Source organism: Opisthorchis viverrini (genome assembly GCF_000715545.1).
Source record: "Opisthorchis viverrini unplaced genomic scaffold opera_v5_4, whole genome shotgun sequence".
Taxonomy (NCBI): domain Eukaryota; kingdom Metazoa; phylum Platyhelminthes; class Trematoda; order Opisthorchiida; family Opisthorchiidae; genus Opisthorchis; species Opisthorchis viverrini.
In genome coordinates, this window is record NW_008751660.1 from 1272145 (window position 1) to 1298556 (window position 26412).

The following is a 26412-nucleotide window of genomic DNA, read 5'->3' on the forward strand; positions in this document are numbered from 1 at the left end:
GGTGTTTGGCGGGAAATGCAAATGCAATACCACTTCTACGGAACAAGTCGCCACATGTTCTAACCCCCAACCTGGAGGGCCAGGAGACTGTGTTCGTCAGACCTCTAACCATTGACCAACCTGGTATCGGAGACTCTGTGAGTGTCGTGGGACACTCTGCAGTATAGCTCAATGGATCGCTGAGGTGCGCAAACCGTCACACCACGGTAAGGTCCAGTCTCTTCGTGACGGATCGGTTCTTCAGGGATCGGTTCCTTGACCTAAAAAAAAGCCAACCAATTTGGCAACTTAAACATTTGGCCTGACGAAGCATTCGTGTCAAAAGCGAGACGTTCACCAAACCTCTAATGAACAACGGTAAGGTCCAGTCTCTTCGTGACGGATCGGTTCTTCAGGGATCGGTTCCTTGACCACCTTAAAAGCCAACCAATTTGGCAACTTAAACATTTGGCCTGACGAAGCATTCGTGTCAAAAGCGAGACGTTCACCAAACCTCTGTAAAATGAACAACCGTGCTTCCCGATTAGCAAACGTGCTTTCACAGGGACAAGAACTGATACCGCAGATGAAGTGAAAAGCGATCAGTGAAGTGTAGTTAGTAGCCAGACAAAGGGTTGGAAAGCGTTTCCTAAAGTAATGTGAATCCTTGGGGCTGTTTTCTGCTTTCAGCAGCATAACAACCAAAGGGACCAAAGAAAACACCGTCTAAGGTATACCAAAGGTGGCACACAGTTAGTGTTCAACCGAACAAGTGAAAACTAGAGTCAACTAACCTGAATCGTCAGACTTGGACGGCCCACAACGAGCCACTGCCAACAGGCCAAACAGCTCTCAACCACCTCAGTTCGGAAAAGACGGAGAGGTGCATGACATATTTCTCGCAACAGTCGCCTGGCACAATCTCCTTGCATGAGAAAGCTATCGTCGTGTAGCTCCTCAATCGAAGCGCCAGTAGATGGAGACTTATCGGTGGGACTTGTTCTGGTAACAGGATAAACCTCCACTTGTATTTTCCCGGTATCATCAGTCCGCATTGTAAATCTTCGTCGGCGCAGCTTTCGACGAATGGCTCGAACAGGTTGCTTCTCTCCAGCTTCATCATCTGCAGACTCCACTTGAGTTAAGTCTGTGTCCTCATCGGGGTCCGTGGAGTCAATGTGCACAAGCTGTTGACCTGCATCGCTGGCTATGTTCGATGTTCGCATGACCAATAGGGAAGTCATTCGGAACAAGCAGGCCTGAACAGCACCGAACATGTTACTTTCATCGAAATGAGACTTCCTTAAACTTTCAGATTCAACCGATCTGACAGCTAACACCAATGTTTGAATATCAGTCTCTGCTTCGGTAGTTCTGACTGAACGGGATGCTAAAATAGATGAAAATGGATGGAAGACAATGAATTAAGGCGTAAAAATGCTTAAGTGTGGGATACATCTAGCAAGTAACGTGAAATATCAAATAATATATCCTGCCTATGGCCAAAGCCAAGAAAGTTGGACAGACCTCTAGCAGACAAAGAAAAATACAATAAAGGCTGTGACACTGTCGCTTAAGTAGGGTCCGTTCAAAAAAATCGACCTTGAAGGCTCTCCATCGTTGCAGTAGCGAATCAAAACGGTGCTGAAATGAACTAAGGGACATAGGAACCACGAAAGTGTCTCCTATGTAACTTCAAAGATCTATATGAAAGTATGAATATGCTTTTTCTACAGTTTGTCACATTGAAGAGCATCTTTGTTATAAGCTATCTGGGGGAAGTGGGGTGTTCTCCAACGGCATGAAGGGACGGATGAATGACACCAGTGCTCTGGTGTGATGCTCTTTGTGACGCCGCTATGCACAAAAGGCCACTGGCTTTCAAAAGGCCCGTGTGTTTGCTCTCTGATATTACTGCTTCTGGCTTACACACACATCTGGCTTCTTGCAAACTGCTTGTGGTTCACCAACTGTTTACAGGCATACTGCGGTTCAAACACTGCTGACCGGCAAATCTGTCTCGAATGACAACCCAACACATAACTACCCCACAAAACTGGTAGAATCTGATCACCATTGTATTCTGATATAGTGAAACACAAAATCAGATACAGGGTACTAAACACTGCGTTCAAAGATAATGCAAGATCCCCGACCTGGCAGTGGTACCGCGTTTTCTTCGCTTGCAGATCACACGCTGAATACGAGTAAAGAAAGCCAATCAGATACGTTGCCGCCGTCTGCAATTCTACCCACTGGTTGCTAGCCGACATGATCTGATCCCGCGGCTACCCCCAAAATACATGCTTCTCATGCACCCTCTGCATGAGAAGCTGCGTTCAAAATCTTAGTTGGTGTCGACCTTTCGCTTAAAGCGAAACGCAAAAGCGGACATTCACTACTAAAGGTAGTTTGGAAAAAGACTGATAGTCCAGTTAGCTAAAAACAGAAAATGGACTAAAGAACAACTGGTTTCCGATGTAGTTCACTAACGATGATTGAGCTACGATGTCAACTGGTACGCCTGTACGGTAGCTCGTAGGCGCGTTGAACCCAAGAAGTTTTGCTCAATATACCAGCGTCATATGCACGACCACCGACCCATCGCTACGCTCCACTATGCGCACTGATGGCGACAACCAAGTTGCCCAGCTCAGGGAACAAACCAACGACCATATGTGCGGTTAAACTGTTGTGTACCAGTTCAAACTAATCGGCCGAATTCCAAAAAAGCAAACAGCGCTCACAGAGGAGACGCTAACTCGGTTTACCAGTCCATAAATTTACTTGCAGCATAGAAATACACGAAACCCGCGCGAAGGAAGCATGACCGACCAGTTCCGACTTATTCTGATACAGGACGTTTGCTATGGTAAAGATAATCGAAATCAGTAGGTAAGCATACACACAACAGTTATTTGATTAGCCTCAGCCAGTGACACAGATGATAAAACCCACCAAATCTTGAAAGGGCAGGTCTCATTGGGGTTCACCAAGTACGCGTTTTGACACTTTATACTCACCCAGAGTGCAAGCACAATCCAAGTCACGAATGAGCCTATTGACCAGTTTGACTGGATCATCATATGAACGAAACATTCCGGAAGCCTGAAATAAAACCGTCGAACGATGAAGTAGATTCGCAACGCACATGAAAATGTCGGATGGAAGGATCCGGCAATCAGTTTGTTGGGTGTTAAAATCTGACAAAAAGAACAGCTTATAGGTAAGACATGAACAATAGAGTATCGAAGGGAAAGTTGGGAACGAGATAATAAAACCGTCAACACACTTTCCCGCAAGAGTTTCGAAAAAATAAGATTGGTTAACCGTCGACTAAGAATAAACCTGAGAAACTGAAAAAGCTAACCGGAAGCGGTCCCCTGTGGGAAAACATCTGTAATGTGACCAGGATATACAATTCCCATCAGCACTAAGACGCACCATACTACGCTTGATCCCCTATCATGGAACCAACGCTTTGGAAAAGTCCATTTCTGGATACGCTTTTGATGTGTAATGCAACGCCGAGGTTCCGCTCAAAAGACAATATTCGGGTTAGGCCCCTTGAGGTGATTTTTTTCAAGAGAGGGGATTAGACAATAATTCCTTCATCTGTAAAACGTGGCGAGTTCGGTAACGTGTGAACACAGTGCAGTGATCACAGTCATTGCGATCCCTTGATCACTTAAATCGTGCTAGTAACTTTCTGGCAAGAGGAGTGTTTCAGTGACTGTCCGATAGTTACTAGAAGTAACCCCCATAGAACACAGCGCTATAATCAGTGCCTAACACTACAACCATGTTGAATAAGTTGTCGTTTTTCGCATCCCATGCATGAAACTAATAATGACAACAACCAGACTAGAGCACTTCCTCCCCAGAGGAAAACGCCCAAGCGAAAACACTCTTATCGAAAGAGTTTTGAAGACAGAGGCACGCGAGAGCATCGAACAGCTGGGACTTCACTTTAGGCAAAGTGGAAAATAGCATCCAACCCTTATAGGGACTGCTCAGATGCCCCTGGATATAAATGACCTTTCTAAAAAGGAAGAAAAATGGAGCATGTGGTTTGAGTTGATGATGGGTATAAAGAGAAGATTAATGAGCAACTAATTACACCCAGTTTTCCTATAATGAGAATAAACCATCTAAGTAACCTACACACAAATGAGTCAGGGAGCTAGGTTTTTGTACTACAGGGAGCCGATCAGACTACAGGTAGCACAAGGAACATGGCAGTTAATCTGAATGAAGTGGCACTGTGATGAGGGGCAGAATTTCAACAGAATGGAAATAGGCATATGTCGAACACAACACACCTCGCCATGATACCGGCTGCGCAAAATCAGGTTGAACATGAAATTGGATGAATCCAGTTTGGCACAGCTTGGACGTTTGTCTAACGTTGTTGGCTGCAATCAAATAAAAGGATAAAGTGGACACGAATAGTAAGTGCTGCCTAAGGACGTGATGGAGTACTTATAGATCGTATGAGCAGATTGGTATGAAATGAAGACGAGTTCCTAGCTCGACAATCGTGCCTACCGCTAGTGGGTGAACCGAGCGATCTCGGCCGATGCAATAGTGCCGCGTTTAATCATGACTTGAGTGAAAAAGCAACAGGACGTCTATTGCAGAGTACAATAACACAGTAACTGACCTCGGGTTAATGGTGTGCGTGAGTTGCTCGCTGATGTCAGCGCACACCAAGCCGAGTGATGTGCCACAGATTCCGTGCAGACAGTTACGTGTGTCACGGTGAGCTCGAACGGGACGAAAAGCGAGGCAGAAGGGGGACACGCAGTTAAAAGTCCCAAGCATCGTAACATCCACATTCCGAATTAGTAAATTAGTTCATCGGTTGGCGAACTTGGTGCAGTTCATTATTTCGCTTCAGCTGACCAAAGGTCTAGGGTGACCCATTCATTCATAGTTACCCAAACCTATCAGCGACATGAATTACTACTGACCTTTACTCGACTAATTGTTAATTCTAATGAAAATAACCGGGAATCCTGAGTTCAAACAAAATTCAACCCCTATTTGTGTAATTCAGTATTCCCAAGCGGAAAACAGTAAGTGTTGCAGTCAACCGGTGGTTACACTGCTGCACGCGCACACACATTCCGAATAATGTGGACCAAGTCACAGAGATAGCCAGACTAAAATACAAATGTGTGCGCGCATCACCAGCATCAGACCATTCTAATTTGAAGGTCAACACGATCAGTAAATTATGCGTGGCATGCAGAATGAAGAACGGTGTAGCCAATAAAAACAACCGCCAGTTTCGACTGTCCGAAGCGTGGAAACTTGGAAAACGCCTCAATGCGTCGCCAAAGGATGCTCGATGTCGTTCAAAAAAAACGAACACTGTGTGGACAGACTGAAAATTACACATCAATGTTGAAAACTTTTCCCGCCTACACCTACACACATCAATGTTGCATGCATGTTCGGTCTAGTTCAGTTCATCCACCATAAACCGTGTAACAAGAGTACATTGTTCCTTCTGCTACAGTTTCGGTTACCGAAAAATGGGAAACAGTGGGAGACATAGTCAAACGGTCAGGACGATTGTATGATCAGTTGGTTCGTTACACGTGTACAAAACCGGAAAATCCCAAGTAAAGTGGAAACGATGCGATACATCTGCTTCCAGATTACTCTGCAAAGAAGTGTTAAACGAACTTGCGTTGTGAATCTCCCAGTGGAACCGGTTGAAACAGGAGACAGCAGTGTCAGTAAGTAGACACTTCAGCTCACTGTTAACATGAATATTTACAAATAGACTCACGACGATGTTACAGTCACGAGCTGCGAATAACTTTAAGCACGTTCCCCCTGCCGATCCTTACAAATAACGTCCTGGCCGCGCTTTAGCTAGTAGGATTGCAAACGTAGGGGAGTCTGCTATAGATGTGAATATTAGTAGCGTAGATGGTCGTTGGTTTGTTCGCTGAATTGGGAAATTCAACTGCGCACCACATATGGCACAACCACCGACCCCTTGCTACGCTTCCTAACAATACACTGATGACTTCATCTCGATTGGTGATGCAACGCTTGCAGTCAAGTTGCCTAGTAGGAAAGTCCCCACAGTTGTAACTAATCAAGGCCTTGTGGGAATTTAACGTTGTCCAGTCAAAATAAACGCATGTCTACTTGGTAAATGAACAACTAAGCTCCATTTCATCCTACTTCGTTTTATCCCGTTCATACCTCGTGACTCCGACTATTCACCGATTCTAATTCAATATCAGTCCATTCTTGAGAATTATCCTAATATACCGTGGTATCTTTATGTTTTTTTAACAAAAATTTGACGCTGGAACAAAGTAATCCGTAAGGAAAAAACAACATAATAATTACGATGTGCAAACAGTGGTTAAATACGAGGTGGAGTGGGTATTTAATCAATTTCAAATTATCAACTATAAACCGTGTGCCACAGGCATATTGGTTCCAGTTACTACAGTTCCAATCACCGGATAATGGGAAAGCGGAACATTTAACCAAGCCTTGGAGGCGAAGGCATGTTTAGTTTGTTCAGAAATTGGGTAGCTACGCATTGAAGGTAATAGCTTTGATGCACGAGCACCACTGACTGCGCGATTGGGCCATTTCCATCGATGTCATTAACCACTGGTGTTTGAGTCTCGGGGTCCCCATTCAGGGAGGCGCCGATTGCTCACTCGACTAAGTTTACTGGTTAGCGTTTTCGTACTTCATTGCCAGGTCATACACTGTCCACCTATCGGTCGCTTCCACTCAGCAAAGGGCTCGGAAAAACGAGCTCTGTGAGGCAGACGGTCTTCCGGCATGCAAAGTACCTGACCCAACCAGCTCAACCTATGAAGCGTGAGTAATTCATCTATCGCAGGAGAGTTCCTTCTTCCTAGGACCATCTAGCGTACCTCAGCATCACTAATCCGATGTTCTCACCAGACCTGACCAATGCTTCGGAGACACCGATGGTCAAACACTGACATGTTCCGTATGTCCTCTGAGCGTAGGGGCCACGTCTCTGATCCATAAAGCAATATGGATCGCACCACCGCAGTGTAAACTCTTCCATTGACAGACAAGCTCGCATCACGTCGGCGCCATAGGTGTCGGGGGTTGGCAAAAGCTGCACTGGCCTTTCCGATTCGAGAAATAATCTCATCTCCAGTCAGTCCACCGGAACTTATACATCTGCCCTGGTAAACAAATTTATCCACCACGTCGATTGGCTCACCTGCAAGCATGAGGTGTGGGCCTGATCCAACCTGGTCTTGTAGCAGCACTTTGCAGGTGTGAAGCACATGCCAAACCGTGCGGCAAACTTATTGAGGTTATTTAAAATCGTTTGCATTTGGAAAGGATCTAAGCCAAAAAGAGCTACATCGCCTGCATACTCAATGTCTGTGAAGGAACGTCTCGGGAGTATTTCAACCCCCGAGGTTTCAGAGGCAGGCAGAGAAATTTCAAGCAGCATATCAACAACAAATTTTGAGAGGAAATAGGACATAGAAGGGATGAATACTGCATATAGGTATGGCACAATGAAGATTAAAATCACATAAGGGAAAAGCAAGACATAGTGTTTATTGTTTGTGATGCGGGGATGTGGATGCGCCTTCTGAAAACCTGAAAATGTCTTGCATTGTTGTACGGCGATCGATTATACTGCCAGGATGCAGTAGTGCATCGCCAATTCACATTATCGCCAGGTAAATTCACTGGCAAGTACCGACTTTGGTGAGTGTTACAGTACATAAAAATAGACGATACTTCTGCGGAGTATGCGCAAAATCACGGCGCCACATGTCTATAAATGTTTCGTTCACATGTTTACTTCCGCCTAACATGTATTACAAGTGTTCGAGGATAGGTTAATACGTAAACCATTGAAAAAAATCACGTTCAGCGTGGCGTTCATGCATCTCAGATTCACATCATTTACGGAATGTAAGTCTTACGAACGATGAAGTTTTACTGTGAGAGGGCAACTGCTCTCACACAAACTTCATCCCACTGACCGTCCTAACAGAAATGAAAATAAAACAGAGTACAGAAAAGATAGAAGAGACCGTTTGTCGGCAATTGGTGTTTTATATAGACGGTCATCACTTAAAGGCTTCTGTTTCTCACGCTCACCTTCTACAATTTCGATGGTGTATTGATGGGGCTGCAGATAAACAACTGAATGATGAATGAACAATGAGGTTACAAACGACAGGACTACTTTCCTAAGATGCATTAGCATGATACTATGGCCTCATCGCCTGGACAACTCAGTGTTTACGTTAAACTTATGCACAGTATTGCATAGGATGGATAAGGATGTATTGTTTGTGAATTGGGATTACTGTTTACCCGTTCATCCAGGAGGACATCTACCGGTGAAACGAACAACAAGCGAGTACTGAGTAAATGTGGCATGTGTGATCAACCAACCAACTCGGACGCTCAGCCAATCAAAATGTTTGAGGAGGTTGTACGCAATCGTTTAGGCACTCAGAGCATATCGGCAGTGGACTGATTTCCTTTTTTTAAATGACAATCTGATGACTATTGCACAAGAACCGGCTTGGATGTCGAGGAAAACTGAACTCCCGTAACTAAAGCGAATCCTATGGAATATATATAGCCTTTCTTTCGGCCCTGGGTCGATTGTGCATGCTGTCTCCTAAGCTTCCGGGATCAATTAAGCAATGTTCATTAGGATGAGCGTTCTGGGAAATGTGACCTACCTTGTATTACACAACGCAATATGAGCTGTGACACTATAGAGGACCTATTCCGATTTGCCAGTCTAACAGTGAAGGAGGTAAACGTATTTTAGCCAGTCTGATTGAAGGAATCACGATTCATTTCTACACAGGAAAGCTAAAGGGCCATTTCTTTCCATATTCTGTTAGGACAATGTTCGAGGACTGCTAGTATTGGATAACGAGATCATTGTTGTTCTCGCAGCATATTTGATTCTCACACCGCTCTGCACACCAATAAAAACAATGAAAAGATCTGCATACAACTAGCTGGACCCTCAAAACCAGCTTTCGAAGACGTATTAAGAGGTAACAAGTGGCAAAAATACCATTCTGGCGACTACTTTCAAATAGCTTAATAAGCCCACACTTGGTTCGGATTATCTCTAATGAGACTTTGCATCCCCTCAGTATGCAACATAACGATTTAAGATTCCTTAGTTGAAAATCAAAACTTGTCATCAATTCGATGGACAAACGTGTAGCATGTGTGGAAAAGTAGTCATCATCATCATCATCGACAGCATGACATCAGTGTTCAACACCGATGCTTCACTGCCGTACTGGAAAAGTAGGATACTCTGAGCTGATCGAAAATGGAGACTGTGTGGAGAAACGAGGCCCACTAGCCATTTTGTAATCAAGGGCGAACGACTAGCAATGCGGTTAAAATCACCCACACAGGGAACTTAGCTGTGTGGAAAGTAGGATATCGAACAGTAGCCCTCCTAAAAATATATGTGAGGGAATTAAATGGGGAGAAATTGTGCAGTTAGTAATAACATAAGGAATCTGGTTAACGATTAGAGAAAACTGGATTAGCACCCCGTTTTCTCCAGAGCTGATAAAGAATTGGGGCGATGCGGAAACCCCAGAGCCAAGCATTTAAAGCTTGATGATGTAGAGACTTATGCGAAAGCTAAAGAAACGAAGACTCATGTCAGTAGTTAGAGAAACATCTATCCCGACTGAATAACGAACCCCAAACTAGAACCCAAAACGATGGTGAACAGTCTCTAAAAATGTACGCGAAGCGTATATGAAATTTTGTTGTAAAATTTGTGTGCATCTAAGACGTACACTGAGAAACGAGGCAGTGCGATTAAACCCAGCGTAATTTAACACCGACTCCGTTGCCAACGCTAGACCAGTGTGTTGAAATAGGCCAAATGGAGAATGTTGTAGTTGGAGCATGTAGTTGGCCAAGTGGGAGCGAACCAGACTGGGAGCCCACTGCAGTCCGACTTCGATAATACCCTTGCAACGCTTGACGAAATCGCCCAACATGTCCTCTCGATCTTGCAGTGTGTCTGCAGTGACCAGCACCAAGTCGGTTCCAGGAACAGTGTAAACCGGGGCCACTTCATTGGGATCCTAGAAAGCGAAAGCATAGAATGGAACAGTGAGCCAAATCTTTTCAACGAATCAAGATGAAACTATACGCGTGATTATATAGATGACGGATGATACGGAGTTCTACTTGGCGTCAACAGGCTGCGAAAATGACTCCTAATTTACTTACGAATAAAAATTTGTCCTTGATAATTCACACGCCCCGTGTATAACAGATTTACGTTGAGGCGACGTTAAACAGGAGGGTGGGTGCACGACTGCGATATCAAATATCACTGAATTGTAAACACACGTAGCAATGTGTATGTCACTGAGTGAATTTTTCGCGAGCTGATTGAAATAATGGTTGTCTAACTACCAGTGCACCATGAAAATTCGCTCGTGCAGTTGTCAAAAGTAGTCACAGTCAAAGCTTTCAAAAGGGTTGGCAACGAGTTATTGATCGGTGACCTTAGAGGTAGACATATCAGTACTGTGTAACATAAGAACACATATAGGTGGTTACCTTTCAACTTTCTGTATGTATATCAGACATCTCACTTCATTACACTAAAAAGCCCCCCCAAAGTGTCAGTCATTCTAGTATGCTCCTATGTGAAGTAAGGATGCATTAGAGGGTGTGCAAGAGTTGCGTACAGCAACCTTCACTTTTAATAGACTCCTGATGGGACGCTCTAAAAGGTATATTCAGGCGTTTCACACCTTGAAGCCTTCAAATATTTTCAACGCCAGGAAAAAATGAAATCAAATATTAATGTTGCAAGCAAATAAATCCTTTGGCTGGGGAGCGTTCTAGGGCTGTAATGCGTCAATAGTGGGGGCAGTGCTCCTCCGTGGAACGTGTTAACGTCGTCCTTTTGAGCTGCGAACGATGGATCTCTGAAATAGAGACATGCGGTGGGCTGATTCCGTTTCCGAATTTGCTTGCCACGTCAAACTGCGCAGATAGACACCCATGCACAATAGATAACCAGTCTTACTTGTAAGTTGAGCTGTGCAGCACATGCAGCTAGATGAAAGCCATATACTCTAAGAAATGGGAACGGATGGTGAACAAAAGAGTGCAGTTGTGAAGTCGTCTGCATAGACCAAAGCTGGTTCACAAATCTCGAACCATGTGTGGAGAACCGAACACTTGACACCCAGGGAAAGGTGACCTGGTGACGCCAGCGAGCCAGTAATTGGTTTGGTCTGTATGACTATGGTTGTATGACTATCTATGACTACCAAAAGTCAGTCACAGCACATTTTAAGGCTTCGAGTTCCTGAATGACAAGAATGATGAGACGTTGTTTTGGAATAGCCTAGAAACTTAGACGGACCCCAAGGTGTCCGTCTGGCATAGACTGGGAAACTTCCGATCTTAAGCTTTCATCTTGTCCAGGTGGTGGAGCTTTTGTGCTGCAATGATCTTGCTGGCTACACTAGCTGGAACTCAGTTTCTTAAGGCTAAACCAAGAAAGCGGACAAAGAGCAGCCCGATGAACAACGAGTCTGCATACTCGGGAAAATCGTATTACGAGGCGACCTGGAGGCAAAGTCGCACTGTACTCTGCGGTGCGAGTATGGAGGAAGTAAGGTGTTTCCTTCATGCGACCAGTATGTTCAAATTTATGGAAGCAGCAATGCTGCCCTCCTCTGACAGACAGGTTGGAGAAGGTTGGTCTAATAGAGCGCAAACTATGGTAACTCAACAGTTGACAGCGACTACCAGTGCGTTACCAAACACGGTTCAACTGCCAAGCTCGGCGACAGACCAACACCAAGAAAGCGGACAAAGAGCAGCCCGATGAACAACGAGTCTGCATACTCGGGAAAATCGTATTACGAGGCGACCTGGAGGCAAAGTCGCACTGTACTCTGCGGTGCGAGTATGGAGGAAGTAAGGTGTTTCCTTCATGCGACCAGTATGTTCAAATTTATGGAAGCAGCAATGCTGCCCTCCTCTGACAGACAGGTTGGAGAAGGTTGGTCTAATAGAGCGCAAACTATGGTAACTCAACAGTTGACAGCGACTACCAGTGCGTTACCAAACACGGTTCAACTGCCAAGCTCGGCGAACAGACCAACATCCAAGCAGCGCACCCGAGCTACCTACATTCCACACTCGAAATACGTTTAAACTTAAAGCATCAGGTGCTGCTAAAAAAATACCTGTAGTGTGCAGCAGCATTGGGAATCAGACAGATGGGCTTTACTCCCTACATCCTCGGGACGATCCATCCCCTCACTGCTAGGTGTGTCAGGCCACTGAGTTACTAGGTGCCGGAAGCGTTCCACAAGAAAACCCTAATAGTCGCTATCTCACGGTTCACTCATTTGAGTTCACGACTGGATTAAGGGTCCCTGAACAAAACCCTACGCTGTCCCTACCTACGCTTTCAAATCAAAGGCTCAAAGCAGGGTACCTCAACCCGACCACCTTCCTCGGCCTAGGTAGCTACCTTTACAGGACTTCGTCTACTGGCTCTCATCCACAGCCACCTCCCCCCTTGGATTGAATAATGCGCTGCAATAAGGTCATCTGCCGGTCTTCTAACCATTACCCCGCTTGTAAACTATCACTCTGCAGAATAAACAAAAACAATGCCTTACTAAACTAGGAAGATCTGGTCCACGTCGCAGCTTCTGAGGTCTGTAAGCTTCCACAAGCCAGTCATGGACTCGGTTGGATTAAGTGGCTATCAGTTACCGATAGAGAGTTCCAATTAAGGACTGCCATTTCCTCTGAAACATGCAACTTGGCTTCGACCATACCACGGAACGGGCTGGATTAACAAATTACTCTCCTTCAGCATTACGAGTGCCGTTCATCAAATTCATTCTGTAGCTTAACAGACTACTGGGAAATCACGGTCATTATGGTGACGAATATTGCTTGGATACTGAATGGGAGTGCGGTAAGCAAGCTACGCTCTGTTTTTAGGACTATCTGTTCAAGCTATCACACTCAGCCAAATAAAGACTGCATATCATCGAGATCAGCTGATCTTGTTGCTACCGGAAAACCATATCAACGCCGGCTCATCAAGAGCCCGCGGAAACCAGAGCAGATGGGTTGTGAAGTCCGAAGAGGTAGATACTCGCTCCATGGAACAGCTGCGCCCTATTTTAGCTGATTCAATCAACCGGACAAAAGACAGGTGTCGGCTAAACAATAAACAAAAAGAGGAAACGGCATTTCACCCATAAAATCATCCTGAGCGATGAGCTGAATACTTTTAAGGATAGCTCAGTTTGCCCAATTATTCGCAACTACCTTGAGGAACCGAACGAGCCTAAATGGAACACCGGCACCAGCCCGCAGTTCACAACAGAAATTCAGTGGGAAACATCATTCTCCCAACGCGACAAAGCACCCGGCCCGAGTGGTGCGCATCTTGCACACTTCAAGCAAGGTGATGTAGCCCTGTTTGACAATATTACTACGGAAAACTTAAAACAGAAACAGAATACTAGCGGAATGCAGCGTAGCAAGCGTGATCCCCGTCTTTAAAATGAGCACAAGAACGTCATTGCGGCATCAGCTTGGTGTCCAACGCATCCAAGGTGCCATCTTCAAGTATTTTGCGCAGCTTAATCAATTATCAGGAGCAACGGGATCGTGAGAATCAAATTGGGTTGCGCCCGGTCCGAAGATGCATCAGCTAAACCCTTACCTTGAGCGAATTTCATGAACGACGCCAGTCTTTCAAGCGTACAACGTTGATCCTGATTTGGAAGCTACATATGACCCTGTCAACTACACCAAATAGCTGGCATGGTTTGTCAATCACAGGGATCCAATCTAAAATTATATGTCTTATGAGGACTGAATTGACGAGGACACCGTATGCGAACTCCTGTGCGTATACAGGAAACTTTCGCCTGAGTTCAACATATCAAGCTGTGTGAGACAAGAGCGACGTTTTTCAAAATTCCCTTTCAACTTTGTTGTCAACTTGCTACTTGAAGATCCCGGACCTGCCTCTGAAAGCTCGGGGATCGAAATGCCCCCAGGACATTCGCCCAAATACATTCAGTATGCAGACGATATTGATTCAGATCCTTCAAAGGCAAGTCATTTTAAATGACCCAAGCTCACTCTTGTAGATGACACAATCGACGTGGTAGGTAAGTCTGTTTACCTGAGTAGTTGTACATGTTACGGTGGACTGGCTGAAGACGGGATTACTTCTCAAAATCAGGAAAGCCAGGGTAGCTTCTGGCAACCTACGACACCTACGGCACCCGTGTGACATCCGTTTGTCTGTCAAAGGCAGAGTGTATACACCGCATATGTGTGATTCGTACTGCCTCATGGATCAGAAACGTGGCCTCTAAGCGCAGAACACGTACGAGCTCTTTGACAATCACTGGTCGGGTCTGGTGGGAACATCGGACTACCGGTGCTGAGTGACCTTAGATGATTTTAGGAAAAAGAATCCCCCAATGATAAATGAGCTACACATTCACATTGGGCCTTCACTCACCCCCCCCCCACACACACACACACATACACACCGTGCTGGACACAACCACAGCACTACCCGCACCGACAAGCTCAAGTCATCTTATTGGTGACCTGAACTAGTTGTTCTTTGATAAGTAGCCAATGCCGTCTCATTCGATTTCTTGAACACCATGCTCATTCATGTTCTCTTAGCCTTTGCAACTGCATGACCTTGCCGAAAACATATTCGTCAACTCACCTTTGTCGTAATTCTAAATGGGAATTTCCGGAATAAGACACGTACATCATAGATTCTGCTGGTTAGGACATGTACCTCGTATACCAGAATGCACACACTGTACTGCCTTAACATCATAGACTATCGCACCGAGATATTCTGCGGAGGTCAACTCTTCAGATGAAGAAGTGTCACTTATGAATTCTTGTCCCGTGGTGTCGGTGAGTGACACACTTACACAACCAGGACGTGCATAATCAAACGGACAGTCCCTCACTTTAGGCCAGTTGCAGACCTGTACGTGTAAAGTCCGTCCCACTCCGCAGAAAAAAAAAGAAAATTAAAAGGTCAGAAAAAACGTACCACTTCCAGCGATTGAGATAACAACTGAGTCACATCAAGCATAGTGAACAGGACACGTCCGCTCCACATAACGTGAGGGAAGCTGTGTAAATATAGATAGATAAACGTTTTATCTCGAAAAATAGGACGAATTATAGCATGCCACTGAGTCTCAGAGTTAATTTAGGACATCGAATGGTTCATACACCAAGAGAGCAAATTTTAACAAAAACAATCAAGCATCTGCTGCCTAAGTGAGGAAATAGAGTGTACTAGCAAACACCTTAAACCTGCTAATCGCATATCAAAATAGAAGCTTTCAGGTACTTCGAAAGCGAAATACAAACAATGAAACTCGACGCAACGCAACCCGAAGAGAGAAGCACCCCGAAAGAACAAGGGCTTAAAAGGATTACTAAAGCTCACGAAATTCGACTGTTTACTGTTTTGTACATAACGAACAAACAAACAAGGTGCAAAAAGGGACATTGTGTAGTCACCCGGTACGCGCAAAAGTGCAAACACCGAAGGTACGACTATTCGTACTAGCTGGAAACTAAAAAGCATTTGCAGCGGATGAGCAAGATTCAAAGAGATAGATGAGTAGGGAGCAGCGGCACCACAGTGGAGAATATCTGCAGTCAGCTGGTGAATTTGTTAATCACATAACACGTCAAAGCGTTCCACTTAACAGTTAATCCTCCCCCTAAATTCTTATATTTCTCGGAAATGAGGATATTGGAGCTTTGTGTAGCAGTATAGGAAGACTGGGAGAACTTCACAGAAGGACCACTACGTGTCGGGTAAAAAATTCCACGCTAGTCGGCAGTCAGTGCATTTTCATCTATTTTCTTATATGAGATTACAAGGAAGAGAATTCGATGTCTTGAATATCATGCCAATTGAATTTCCAGCCAGCCTTTGAAGCGCAAGGTTGAACAGAGGCCGATTTCCGTTTTATCTTTGCACTACCATAATAGGCGAATGAGCGATTTGCTCAACACAGTCACATGTTCTGTGGCTGGCACTTAGTTTACAGTATTAGTGGGCTCGCAAAATGTCTCGGATAAACACGGCACGGGTGAGACTATCGGTTGCCGGATGTGCACATACGGTACTCCAATGTACTAAATTGTAGCCCGCCGAACTCGGGTGATAATGAACAAACGGAGAGCATGGAAACAGTAAATTCAAACAAGTAAGCAATACCACCTGAAACTCCACCCGAAGGCACTCCAGAGATAGAACAATAAACACCATAGTTAACAGAGCATGGGTACTACTCAACAGGTATCATCTAAAGTCATTCAAATGCGGGTGCGTGCTGCAGCATCGAGTTATACTCAACAAAACCGAAGTGACATGTGTGGACGGGTTGTGTAATGGATCGGAAGCTGCAGTCATCAGAAAAAAACAATCTGGAATGACTACCAATAAGTCCGTGGGTGAGTGATAACAATATGAAGTGTGGTCACCCCGATTATGATGGGTAAATAGTTCCCTCTAAACACTGTCCGAGATAGCTGGGTACTGTTGAACCGATGCTCTCACCATATCCGGCTAATGCTTCGGAAATACAGATGGCACATACTGGCTACGATGTTGATCGTACAGTGCTTCGAAAAATAAATTGACAAAGCCACGGCGCCGTAGATGCCCAAGGTGCGGAAGAGTAAATCAAGTAACTTAAAATTCTTAGCACTTCCGAGAGATCTAGGATGAAAAAATGTCCGTAGGCAAAATCCCCGAGGAGTAGATTAGGCTTCGAATTGTTGGGGGCATACAAAAATCCGAGTAGCACATCAGCAGTAAAGAAGAAAAACAAGAGTGACAGAGGACAGTTATATTACAGTGTCTGATCATCTTAGATGAAAACCTTCTGCATACATATACGCTTTCCCGGGCGTTGCTTAGTAAAGGTTTTCGATAAGACTAGAATTTATGTGGGACACCCTCAATTGATAGCTAGTGTCCCGACTGTTAACAATATGCAGAATCCAAGGTGGGAAGAGAACCAATCCATCGTTGGTAGCTACAGAAGAGTATAGGAGCCTGCAGTAAACAAATGTGGTCAATGCATCTTCGTCCAGGGCGTACCTCAGCTTAACTCCCATAGATATAGCTGTGTAAAACAATGTCATAGAGCGTTTCAGAGACAAGCACTACCAGGCTGATGCCAATGTGGTTCCCACAAACTCCTTGAAGAGCAAGGTCACAATAGAGGCGCTCCGCTCCCTCTATCCTATTTAAATCCAAAACTGACTTAGGTTTGCAAGTTCACACAACTGCTTCGCTACTTTCCGAGAAGAGCGGAGAGTGTAGGCCGTCCGCATCTGATACCTTGTCAGTTTAAGGTAAGCCACTTCGCGTGAAATTTGTGTTTGGTAGGAAATTTATGTCCACACTCCAGACCAGTTCGATCCGTCATCAAAGTTTACTTTGAAGTAGGCCAGATGACTGCGCTTCTAAGTGGTCGGTCACCACTGTGAATGAACGTCCGATCCATTGTTTTCGCGGATAGTATCGCTTTCACCAGAACTTTCGGTCCATTTGATTTAATCGGTTGACAGGATGTGCGAAGAGTGGTACGTGCTATATTTCGTTCTGAACGTCTCAATAAACTAAAACGGTTTCTTCACTGACAGCATGACCCACCTAAATCCATCATCCAACAGCGTCCGGGATAAAGCAAGTCGGAATAAGACATACAGCTTAGTAATAGGCAGCAAAACTTCTTACCAAGTAGTTTAATACCGACGGACCCCAAGTTAAGTTTTAAGTCATAGAGTCAAAACAATGCTCTGTTACGGCCATACAAAAGTTATTTGTTTCTGTTCCATACTGGGAGAACATGACTAGATAACTAGCTATATTCATCATTCGAACAATGGTTTTTTCCGAAGTCATCATTTATCATAAGTGTTAACGCCCGAGATTTGAACAAGCGTTTTGTCGGAAGTCCTCATTCATCAACATAACTTGGTCAGAAAACAAGGAAATGACAATGCCCAGTCCAAGGAAGCCTGACTGAACCTTTGAGAAATTAGCAACTGATCAGATGGAAAAGGTTCACTGCCCCGAACAAGTAACACCGGTGATAAACTATTGGAAGTGCTACGGAGCAAGACAACAAAACTACTGTAGCATTATTCACAGGTTTACAGTACAAAGGCGACTTAGAAAGCTCGCAATGACGAAGACCCACAGCTCAAGTCCATGCTGGGAGTACCAGTGGTTTCTACACACTCAGTTCATCAAGTCCTCAATTTGCGACGCTATTCTGCTGCCCAGATGCTATGCAACAATGTAAGACAGCTAACATGCTGTTGGAACTCCCAGACCCAAAAATCATAAGTGATTTCGGTCATAAGCTCGCATGCGACATCGTGATCTACATTCAAATTTCGGCAGTCCCTAAACGTTGCTAACCATGCAAGCGTAAATGAGGAGAAATAAGAATAGCTGTATATGAAATGTGGCAGGGAAAAGTGTCGCTCTCCCATAGCTGACGCACGTGGTCCAGAATATGAAGTCACAGGGAATTTTGTGAGGATATAAGTACACAAGGCGGTTCACTATCACACTGATATAACCCTCAAACGGGGTTCTTCTGAAAGCAAGATCTGGTAATTTAATTGCTGCTGTTTACGAGGCGGGTTTCTTGTTGGCAGCTGCGAAATTCTGCAGCAAACCCACATCGATATTATTCTCCAATTCCATACATCGAAATGCCAGAGGCTCCAAGATATAAGCCTATTCAACGACGTTGGTTTCCAGAAAAAGCTAAGGTTGGTCAGTGGACCAAGAATCTAGTTAGTTCGTTTATGATGAAGGGTCAAGCCATGTATAGTGCAAGGCACAGAGTATAACAAAATACATGTTGAACCGGGCATCGTATCCCAACAACTGTCAACAACTGTTGGCTTCATAAAAGTGGGTCAGAGATACAAATGAAAAAATTTGGGTGTTGTTCGAAAGACAGAAAGACACTATACAACTCCACAAAGAGCACGTAAGACTTCTGCGTAACGAAGAGGCAGACAGACGTTGCATAAACTAGCCTACACCTCCAAACGCCTTAGTATCATCGGAAGGGTAAGGAGAGATGGACGAGCTTCTACTGTGAAATCTCCGGTTGAAAAGTCTGATCCGCTGCCTTCTCGTAGCGGGTACTATCGGTGGAGTGGCCGAAATGGGTACACGTGCTATAACCTGGTTGGTGGCACGTTGGTAGTCCATCCAGAGAGGTCACTAAACCTTGATTCCAAATCGGTAACACCGGGAACTCCTTCACAAGAGGCGAATACTGTTCAACCATGCTCTCCAAGTTCCATGCTGATTTGCAGGCCCACCAGATTGTGCATATGCTAGACACGCACACTTAAACAAATGCCAAATGGCGCGAAGAATATCGCCTGTGTAAAACTTCCAACAACGTGTCTTATGACCGTCGTTCTTTCAATGCTATAAGGTCCATAGTAAACGGACTACCTCCGGTAGCACCGGCGCATGGAGTGCCCGAACCGCTAGCTAGGCTTGTAAACACATATAAGCAATGCTTTATCAGTTGCTAGAAAGTTAGAACTTAAATCGACTTTACCAGTCAACTGATCACTACGCAGATTCTGTAAGGCTGAGGCGTCGATACTGCAAATCCCCCGAGTCGGGCGTGTCCGCAGTGGAAATCAAAATAGAGCAATCTTCAAGCAACCTCTTTCTGTTGGCTTTACACGGGGCTAATCTGTCTCCAGCTGAGGTGTCAACAGAGTTTCCTTTTCAGGGGATGTCACTTTGTCAAGAATCGTTATCATCTGCTGCGATGCATTTCGCTTGGATTACAATATACTCTGTTGATTGAAACGTCAGAAAAACGAATAATACGAACAATCACGGGTGACTGTCAACCGCATTCCTTGACGTTCTTCGACGGCGACTAAAAGTTCCAATGGGCCTACAAAAAAATCACTCGACTTGCCCATTTCGCTTGCGGTTTGTTTTGGGGAGAATAGTGGTTGTTTGGACAACTTTGCAATCCTCAACATACTGTAAGTCCAAAAATGTCCAAAATTGCACCTATATTGTACTTCCATGATGTATGAACAGTCAATCGATCACTCTGAATATCCTATGCTGGGAAGTTTCGTTCATATCGGGGAACTAAAGCTGGTAATATGGGGATGTTAGATCACACATCGATTTGTGCGAAACTCACACTTGACCGGTAAAGCATCAGCAAATATTCCTTCTCCTTAAACGCTTGAAAGTCAAGATAGTAGAGGACACACAACTATGCACACTAGTGAACGTGATTCACAAGGCTACTTCACAATCACCAAGGTTAGCCCAGACAATCACCCCTCGCTTCCCAAATTCCGTCGATGAACGGTGACATGCTGAAAACATCCACTCAACAAGCAGCTTCAGTCCGCCTTGGCACCATACCTCATAGTCAAGACGACTGCGTTGCTGTACATGCATTGCATCTGTCAGCACTAAAAGAAACGTACTGAAAAATCGCTGCCTAGTAAGCGACTGGAAAAAACACTGGAACGTAATGGCAGAGATCATGAAGACGGCTGACAAATTCCACAAACTCGGCCGACTTATCAGCAAATCCACTGGTAATCACCTACACCCGAAGCTTAACTTGAGTGACGCAATCTAATCTCAGACCTTGGTCACAAAACCATCGGGTGGGTGAAGATTTTTTCCCAAATATTCCAGTGTCCTTTGAGGATATCCATCGATACCTGCCCGCATCAACTGCACCACCAGAAAATAGGGGGAATCACCCGCACGATCAACCACCTAGGAAACGAGAACTCTTGAGAGAATGCATGGCGGATGATATATACAAGGTGTGCAATGTACCACTCAAGCGCTCTATATGGGAGACAAAAGTATTCCCACTGAATGTGGTACTTCAACTCTCTTATCATTCCCACAGAAAAGAAGCAAACAGATCTGCAATAACCACGGAGGCACAAGCATTATTAAACCAACGGCCAGAATGTTCACAGTAGCCCTGTTCAGTCGAGCTTTCCAAAGAGAACCGTGTAAGTTGAATTTCTACTCCATGTTGGGGAAACGCTTCAAACATACTGCCGTATGTTTCATTGGCCTCCATGCCACAATCGACTTCGTTAACCTCAATCTCCCGTTAAATATAACGCAACTTTACGGAGCTCCATATAATTGTATTGGATCACTGAGCCCCACCGTAGATCGAGTTTGAGTATAAGCCGAGAATTCTCGCGAGTCCGACCTTTATAAGGACACCCATTATCCTCAGTCCTATCTGACTATGCCATCGACTGGAGATTGGATAGTGCTCATAGAGCCTACAGCAGTATTCAAATTACGAGGGATACTTAGGTATCTGGCCTGGGATACGTAGACAACGTCACTTGGCGAGGTGATAGCCCGGTGGGTCTCATATCGGCACCGCACAAGATCCTGCAATGCCTCGCCTAATTCAGTCTAGACTTAAACAAAAACTCCAAACCAGTATTCGAATCAGGAACTACCAACTTTAGAGTGATAAACATGTTAGGATAATTTAGTTATCGCGTTTTACTAAATGACCAGGTAAAGGGTGCCTCATTAGCGTAAGAAAGTAAACTCAAAACGCCACTGTGTTCTGTGCCATTTCAGCAAACAGAGCTGGATTTACGATACCTATATCTACTCAAGAATCATGAGTAAAAAAGATAGGTCAATCGGACCCGAAGGGAGACAGGTCGGTAACACTGTTACGGCATATAAAAGCCGGTGGTGTACATCCATCAATATCGACCGCAATCGGTTGCAAAGGGGAAGACAAACTTGTGAGGAATTCCCTCAATCTACAGCAGCGTCGAGCTTACTCATACCATCGAGGCAAGGCGCCAAAAAACATCAGGTCAATTGTGTTCATCGTCTTTTTGTGACCACAGAATTCTCTCAAACAATTCGACTGGAAAGGGCATCAGCCTGAACCAGTAAACAGCAGCATTGATGCCAAAGACCAAAATGTGATGCAAGAAGCAACGCATTGGCATAGGAAGATAAGCAATCAAGAAAAAGTGATTCGATCAGTTCATGTACGCTGGGTTGTTAACTCACTCTTTAGCCAGCATGCTCAGAAATTCATCGGCGACGATTCGCAAACCTTTCTGAACGTGCAGGAATTTGACCAATAGGAACTGCGCATGCATGTCCATGATCGTCTCACGTTCGCTCCCTAAAGGCTGTTGGTGACCAATAAAAAAATGCAACAAGGTTGACATAAAGGAAGAAAGGAAACAATAGAAAACACGGATAAAACAAAACACGTCAGGAAATGAGTGTATGATGGCAAGCCGATTAACAACTTACCATTGCTTTCATTCTGGCCAAGTATTTGTTGAAAACCTGAACTGCGACTTGTGTGATGCAGGTCCACATGCCTAAAGTAGGAACAAAGCCATTTTTAATGGAGAACTGGTCCGTAAACGTCTGACAAAAAGCAACAATGTGCCCTAGTCTTTATTAACAGTCTTTATTAACAGCACAGGTGCAGAATTCTACAGCAATTTTCCCTCAAGAAGGTCCTCTTCTAAAGATTGGAGAGTCAACGAAAACATTTCCCGTCAGCTGTGACCTCATGTACAATCCCTCGATTGAGAGGCCTCCTTAGGAAAGATCAGTTACTATTTCTTTTCAGTAGTCGACCCAGACAGATGTGTTCTATGGCAGAGCACAGATGACGTAGATCAACTGAATAACTAAGTGCAATCCGACAGGATTTAAACAAAATTCATTTGAATGTGGATACTACCAAGGATTGAACACGAGTCGAGTTATCCAATCACAGACAGGCCTATCAACCTGAACAGATGCTGCCACGAAATCAACTAAAACAGTTTTGTTTCGTGGATGTCTAATAGTTTTTCATCCCTGTTTCCCGTTTTGTTTTCAATAGCATATTGGATCTCCGGTACATTAGACTACACGGGTGAGTGTGGCAACATCAGGTGACCCTCGGAGCATAGACTAACGGCAACACGAATGAACTGAGTGATCACCGACCACGCGAGATTCACGTGAAACGTTATCACGGTGAGGATGATTGGTATCGTGGAGTGTGGATCCTCCATGCAAAAGTAATGTGAATCACGGAGAGTTTAGCACTACCTCGACTTACACGGCAATGCAATAATAGCTTGCCGGAAATCGAAGGTTCATTTTCGAAGAGACACCCGTCTCATACCTTAGCGCCAACACGATTTGAAGCAACAGAGCAATGGCGAACTATGTATTGTCGGACCATGTGACCCTCCTTTGAAATAAATCTGACGGTTCATACACCACATAGGTTGAGTAGATGAACGAAAAATGCCATAGTTTGCAATGATGTGAGATGCATCCCTTCGACAAACAAACAAATCGGGAAGAAATTGTCTATGGTGTTGTAAACGTGTCGTTTCTTTGCTCACATTACGTGGAAGGGAAAAGTTAAGCAAATAGACCTTAAGCTATTAATAAAGCAGTATCTGGTTGAAGTAATCGAAAATACGCAAAAAGGGAGTGAAACGAAGATTCGCAAAACTCTGAATGGACCGGCATTCACATGATACTGTCACTTTGAAACTACCAGTCTTCGAAACAAGTGAGAGGAGTGAGAGGAGCGAACCGATTCAGATTACAGTGATACTCGTCTTTCTGTCGATTCCATTAGTGGTAGGCTGTGCTAGGTTTCCGGAAACGGATCAAAAGAAAAGACTCTGTTCGTTCTGCAGAAATGTCAGATTACGGATGCAAATTAATCGGTGCGTATCAGTGGACCAACAATACTGTTACCGTCCTTCACATGTCCCATTGGGTGTTTATGTGTATTCAGTTGTGATGGACAAATCACCTAATTGGCTCTAGAGCGGCCGGAGTTGATCGAACTTTGTTCTCTTGAAGCCGCCTATTTTTTTACTGCAGCACCAACAAAAACATCCGCCTCACCGGTTGGATAACCGAGGCCAGAGTCCACCTTCAGTTTTACGTAATGGAAAGCTTTGGATTTTTGCCGACGACTACCTGTTCACATTCATATGGTTACTGACCGATGGCGCTGCTAGGTTGTGGAAGTTCCGAGCTGCTTCTTAACACCACAGATTGGACAGGCATAAATGTGAGTTGCAGCACCCAAACACTGAGATGATGTTTTCAGGAAACCAATCTCCGATCCTGATTCAGACGGACATTGTGTGTTCTTTCATCTCACCATAACTACAGAACAATCTCGAGGATGACTTTCACATTAGATAATTAACAAATCTACAATCACTTAACAAGCGTAGGGTTGAACTGAGCGCGAATCCACTGATCCGAGGATTCGTGATTCGGACCCAACCAATTCAATTTATCAGCTACCATAGACACATTGGTTCCAACTACTACAGTTTCATCACCGGAAAGTGGAAGAGTGTGGGACACACAACCAAACATTGAAGGCGATGGCATGTTCAGTTAGTTCGGAAACCGGGTAGCTACGCATTGAAGGCGATAGGTTTGATGCACAAACGATGCTGACTGGTCAAACACAGCAGTTATTTCTGATCACACATTCCAATAGATATTTACCGCTGAATTACACGATTCATGCTTCTCTACAACTCATAAAGAACATCGGACACGGGGTGGTTCACAAGCGGTGAGAGCCCTAACCCTCTTCTAGCTTTAGTTAAATTTGGCAAAAAAAGGGCAGAGACCGTGTCCAGAAGGTGATATTTCTGAGTTTAACTTTGCTTTGGCAATGCTGGATGAACAGCTTTAGTTAATTCCATGACACCAACGCTGCGTCCTCATGTGTGTTGGCCGTTCGAATCTTCCCTTTTGTGGTCTACCTTTTCAGTCCACCCATGAAAAAGACTCAAATCAATGTATACTGCAGACTGCCTCATTTTTTATAGGTAATCTTAGCACATCGCTTACACTGTCTTTTGCACTTCGCCGTTTTGTTTTTGGCTGCCACCTCGATAGCTTTTCTAAGCTTAATCCACGTGAATGGTGGGAGAGAGCCAGAGGCGGTCAAAGAATGACTTGGCAGCGGATTACAAAAGCCATTACCAGCAAACTCAGCTGCGCTCGTCATTGCCGTCTTTCTGGATGGTAACCCCGAGACGAGTCACCTAGAGTGCTGCATTTACGCACTAATTTATCAGCTCCCGCCTCCAATGCGCAGCTACCTACCCCATCTTCCCGAATCATCGGTGAACGAAACTGTGGCAGCTACAACCACTGCACGACAAGTACGCTGTTCTTACAGCTGACAATGATGATGTGAGGATAGCAAAATGAGATGAAAAACTACCTAGTCACTAGCAATCTTGTCAAGCAGCTGTCTGTTCATGTTTCCTACTCCCGGTCCACGGACAGTTTGAGGAAAACGGGGACGACAATCGTGGAAAATTGCGATAGACTTTTCCATGAAGTTGCTTCGTAGGAAGATCAAAAGGCATGGAATACAGATGCGTCTGGTTTAGTTGCAAATACTCACCAAACTTATCACGAATGATGATACTGTCCTCTAGGTACATGAAAATCCGATGGAGAGCCTCAGGATCATTGGAGTGAGTGACACTGCGGTAAACACAAGAAAATATTGAGTGCAACAAGGGCGATCAAAAAAGACCCTAAGTGAGTTAAGGATTCTATTCGGTTTGCCAACCCTGATCCTCTAGTTGTGTGGATGACGATTCGCTACATTTATCAATAATAACAGCAGGAAAAGGACATTGAAAAAAAAAATAACCGGAGCTAAACATAAACACACTTTCAAGCTTTGAATCCCACTGATTTTCAGTGGAAGATAAAATTACATTTACAATAATAACACAAGACGCCCAGTAGGTGACCATCTGCATAGATCTGGTTGCATAACTTTTTCAGTTAAAATTCCTAAAATAGTCACTCCCAATTGCGACGCCGAAGAGATGAATGCGGTGGCATGGGAGAAGTGGTCATACTACTGAGGCGCTATTAGAAAAATCGTTCAATCGTAACACCCTCTCGATGCCTAGCTGCCACCTAAAAGAAGCACGCGGGCGGGGACACTGCCAGGTTTCCCAAGCCTGGACAGGGGGAATCGAGAGGCAGAGGTCGGGTTCAAACCACGAACCTTCCACTCCGTAAGTTGGCACCTTGACCAATGAACTATCTTGCCTTTCAAGGAGCGATTGAACCTAGCTGGGGTGCTGTGCAGTCACTATGGCATGGAAACGGACTTCAATTCAGATTGGTTTATAACCTCTGTCAAAGGACTGTGCACGTGGGTACACACAGCAAGTCACACACGA

At 44.6% G+C, this 26412-nt stretch overlaps 2 protein-coding genes across 2 annotated transcripts in view; one reads left to right on the forward strand and one right to left on the reverse strand.

Moving 5' to 3' along the window:
• Window positions 1-26412, reverse strand: part of T265_00423 (hypothetical protein) — a gene marked incomplete at both ends in the record, with an annotated part of 94694 nt that overhangs the window by 29004 nt on the left and 39278 nt on the right. Inside the window, 8 exons of the mRNA XM_009164196.1 lie at window positions 774-1369; window positions 3003-3087; window positions 4302-4394; window positions 9819-10112; window positions 15125-15206; window positions 22208-22332; window positions 22460-22530; window positions 25614-25696. Of these exons, the coding sequence (XP_009162460.1) occupies window positions 774-1369; window positions 3003-3087; window positions 4302-4394; window positions 9819-10112; window positions 15125-15206; window positions 22208-22332; window positions 22460-22530; window positions 25614-25696 (1429 nt within the window). The remainder of the gene's footprint in view (window positions 1-773; window positions 1370-3002; window positions 3088-4301; window positions 4395-9818; window positions 10113-15124; window positions 15207-22207; window positions 22333-22459; window positions 22531-25613; window positions 25697-26412) is intronic.
• T265_00424 (hypothetical protein) overlaps window positions 1-26412 on the forward strand; it is a gene marked incomplete at both ends in the record, with an annotated part of 35066 nt that overhangs the window by 3970 nt on the left and 4684 nt on the right. Inside the window, 2 exons of the mRNA XM_009164197.1 lie at window positions 14902-14982; window positions 22039-22167. Of these exons, the coding sequence (XP_009162461.1) occupies window positions 14902-14982; window positions 22039-22167 (210 nt within the window). The remainder of the gene's footprint in view (window positions 1-14901; window positions 14983-22038; window positions 22168-26412) is intronic.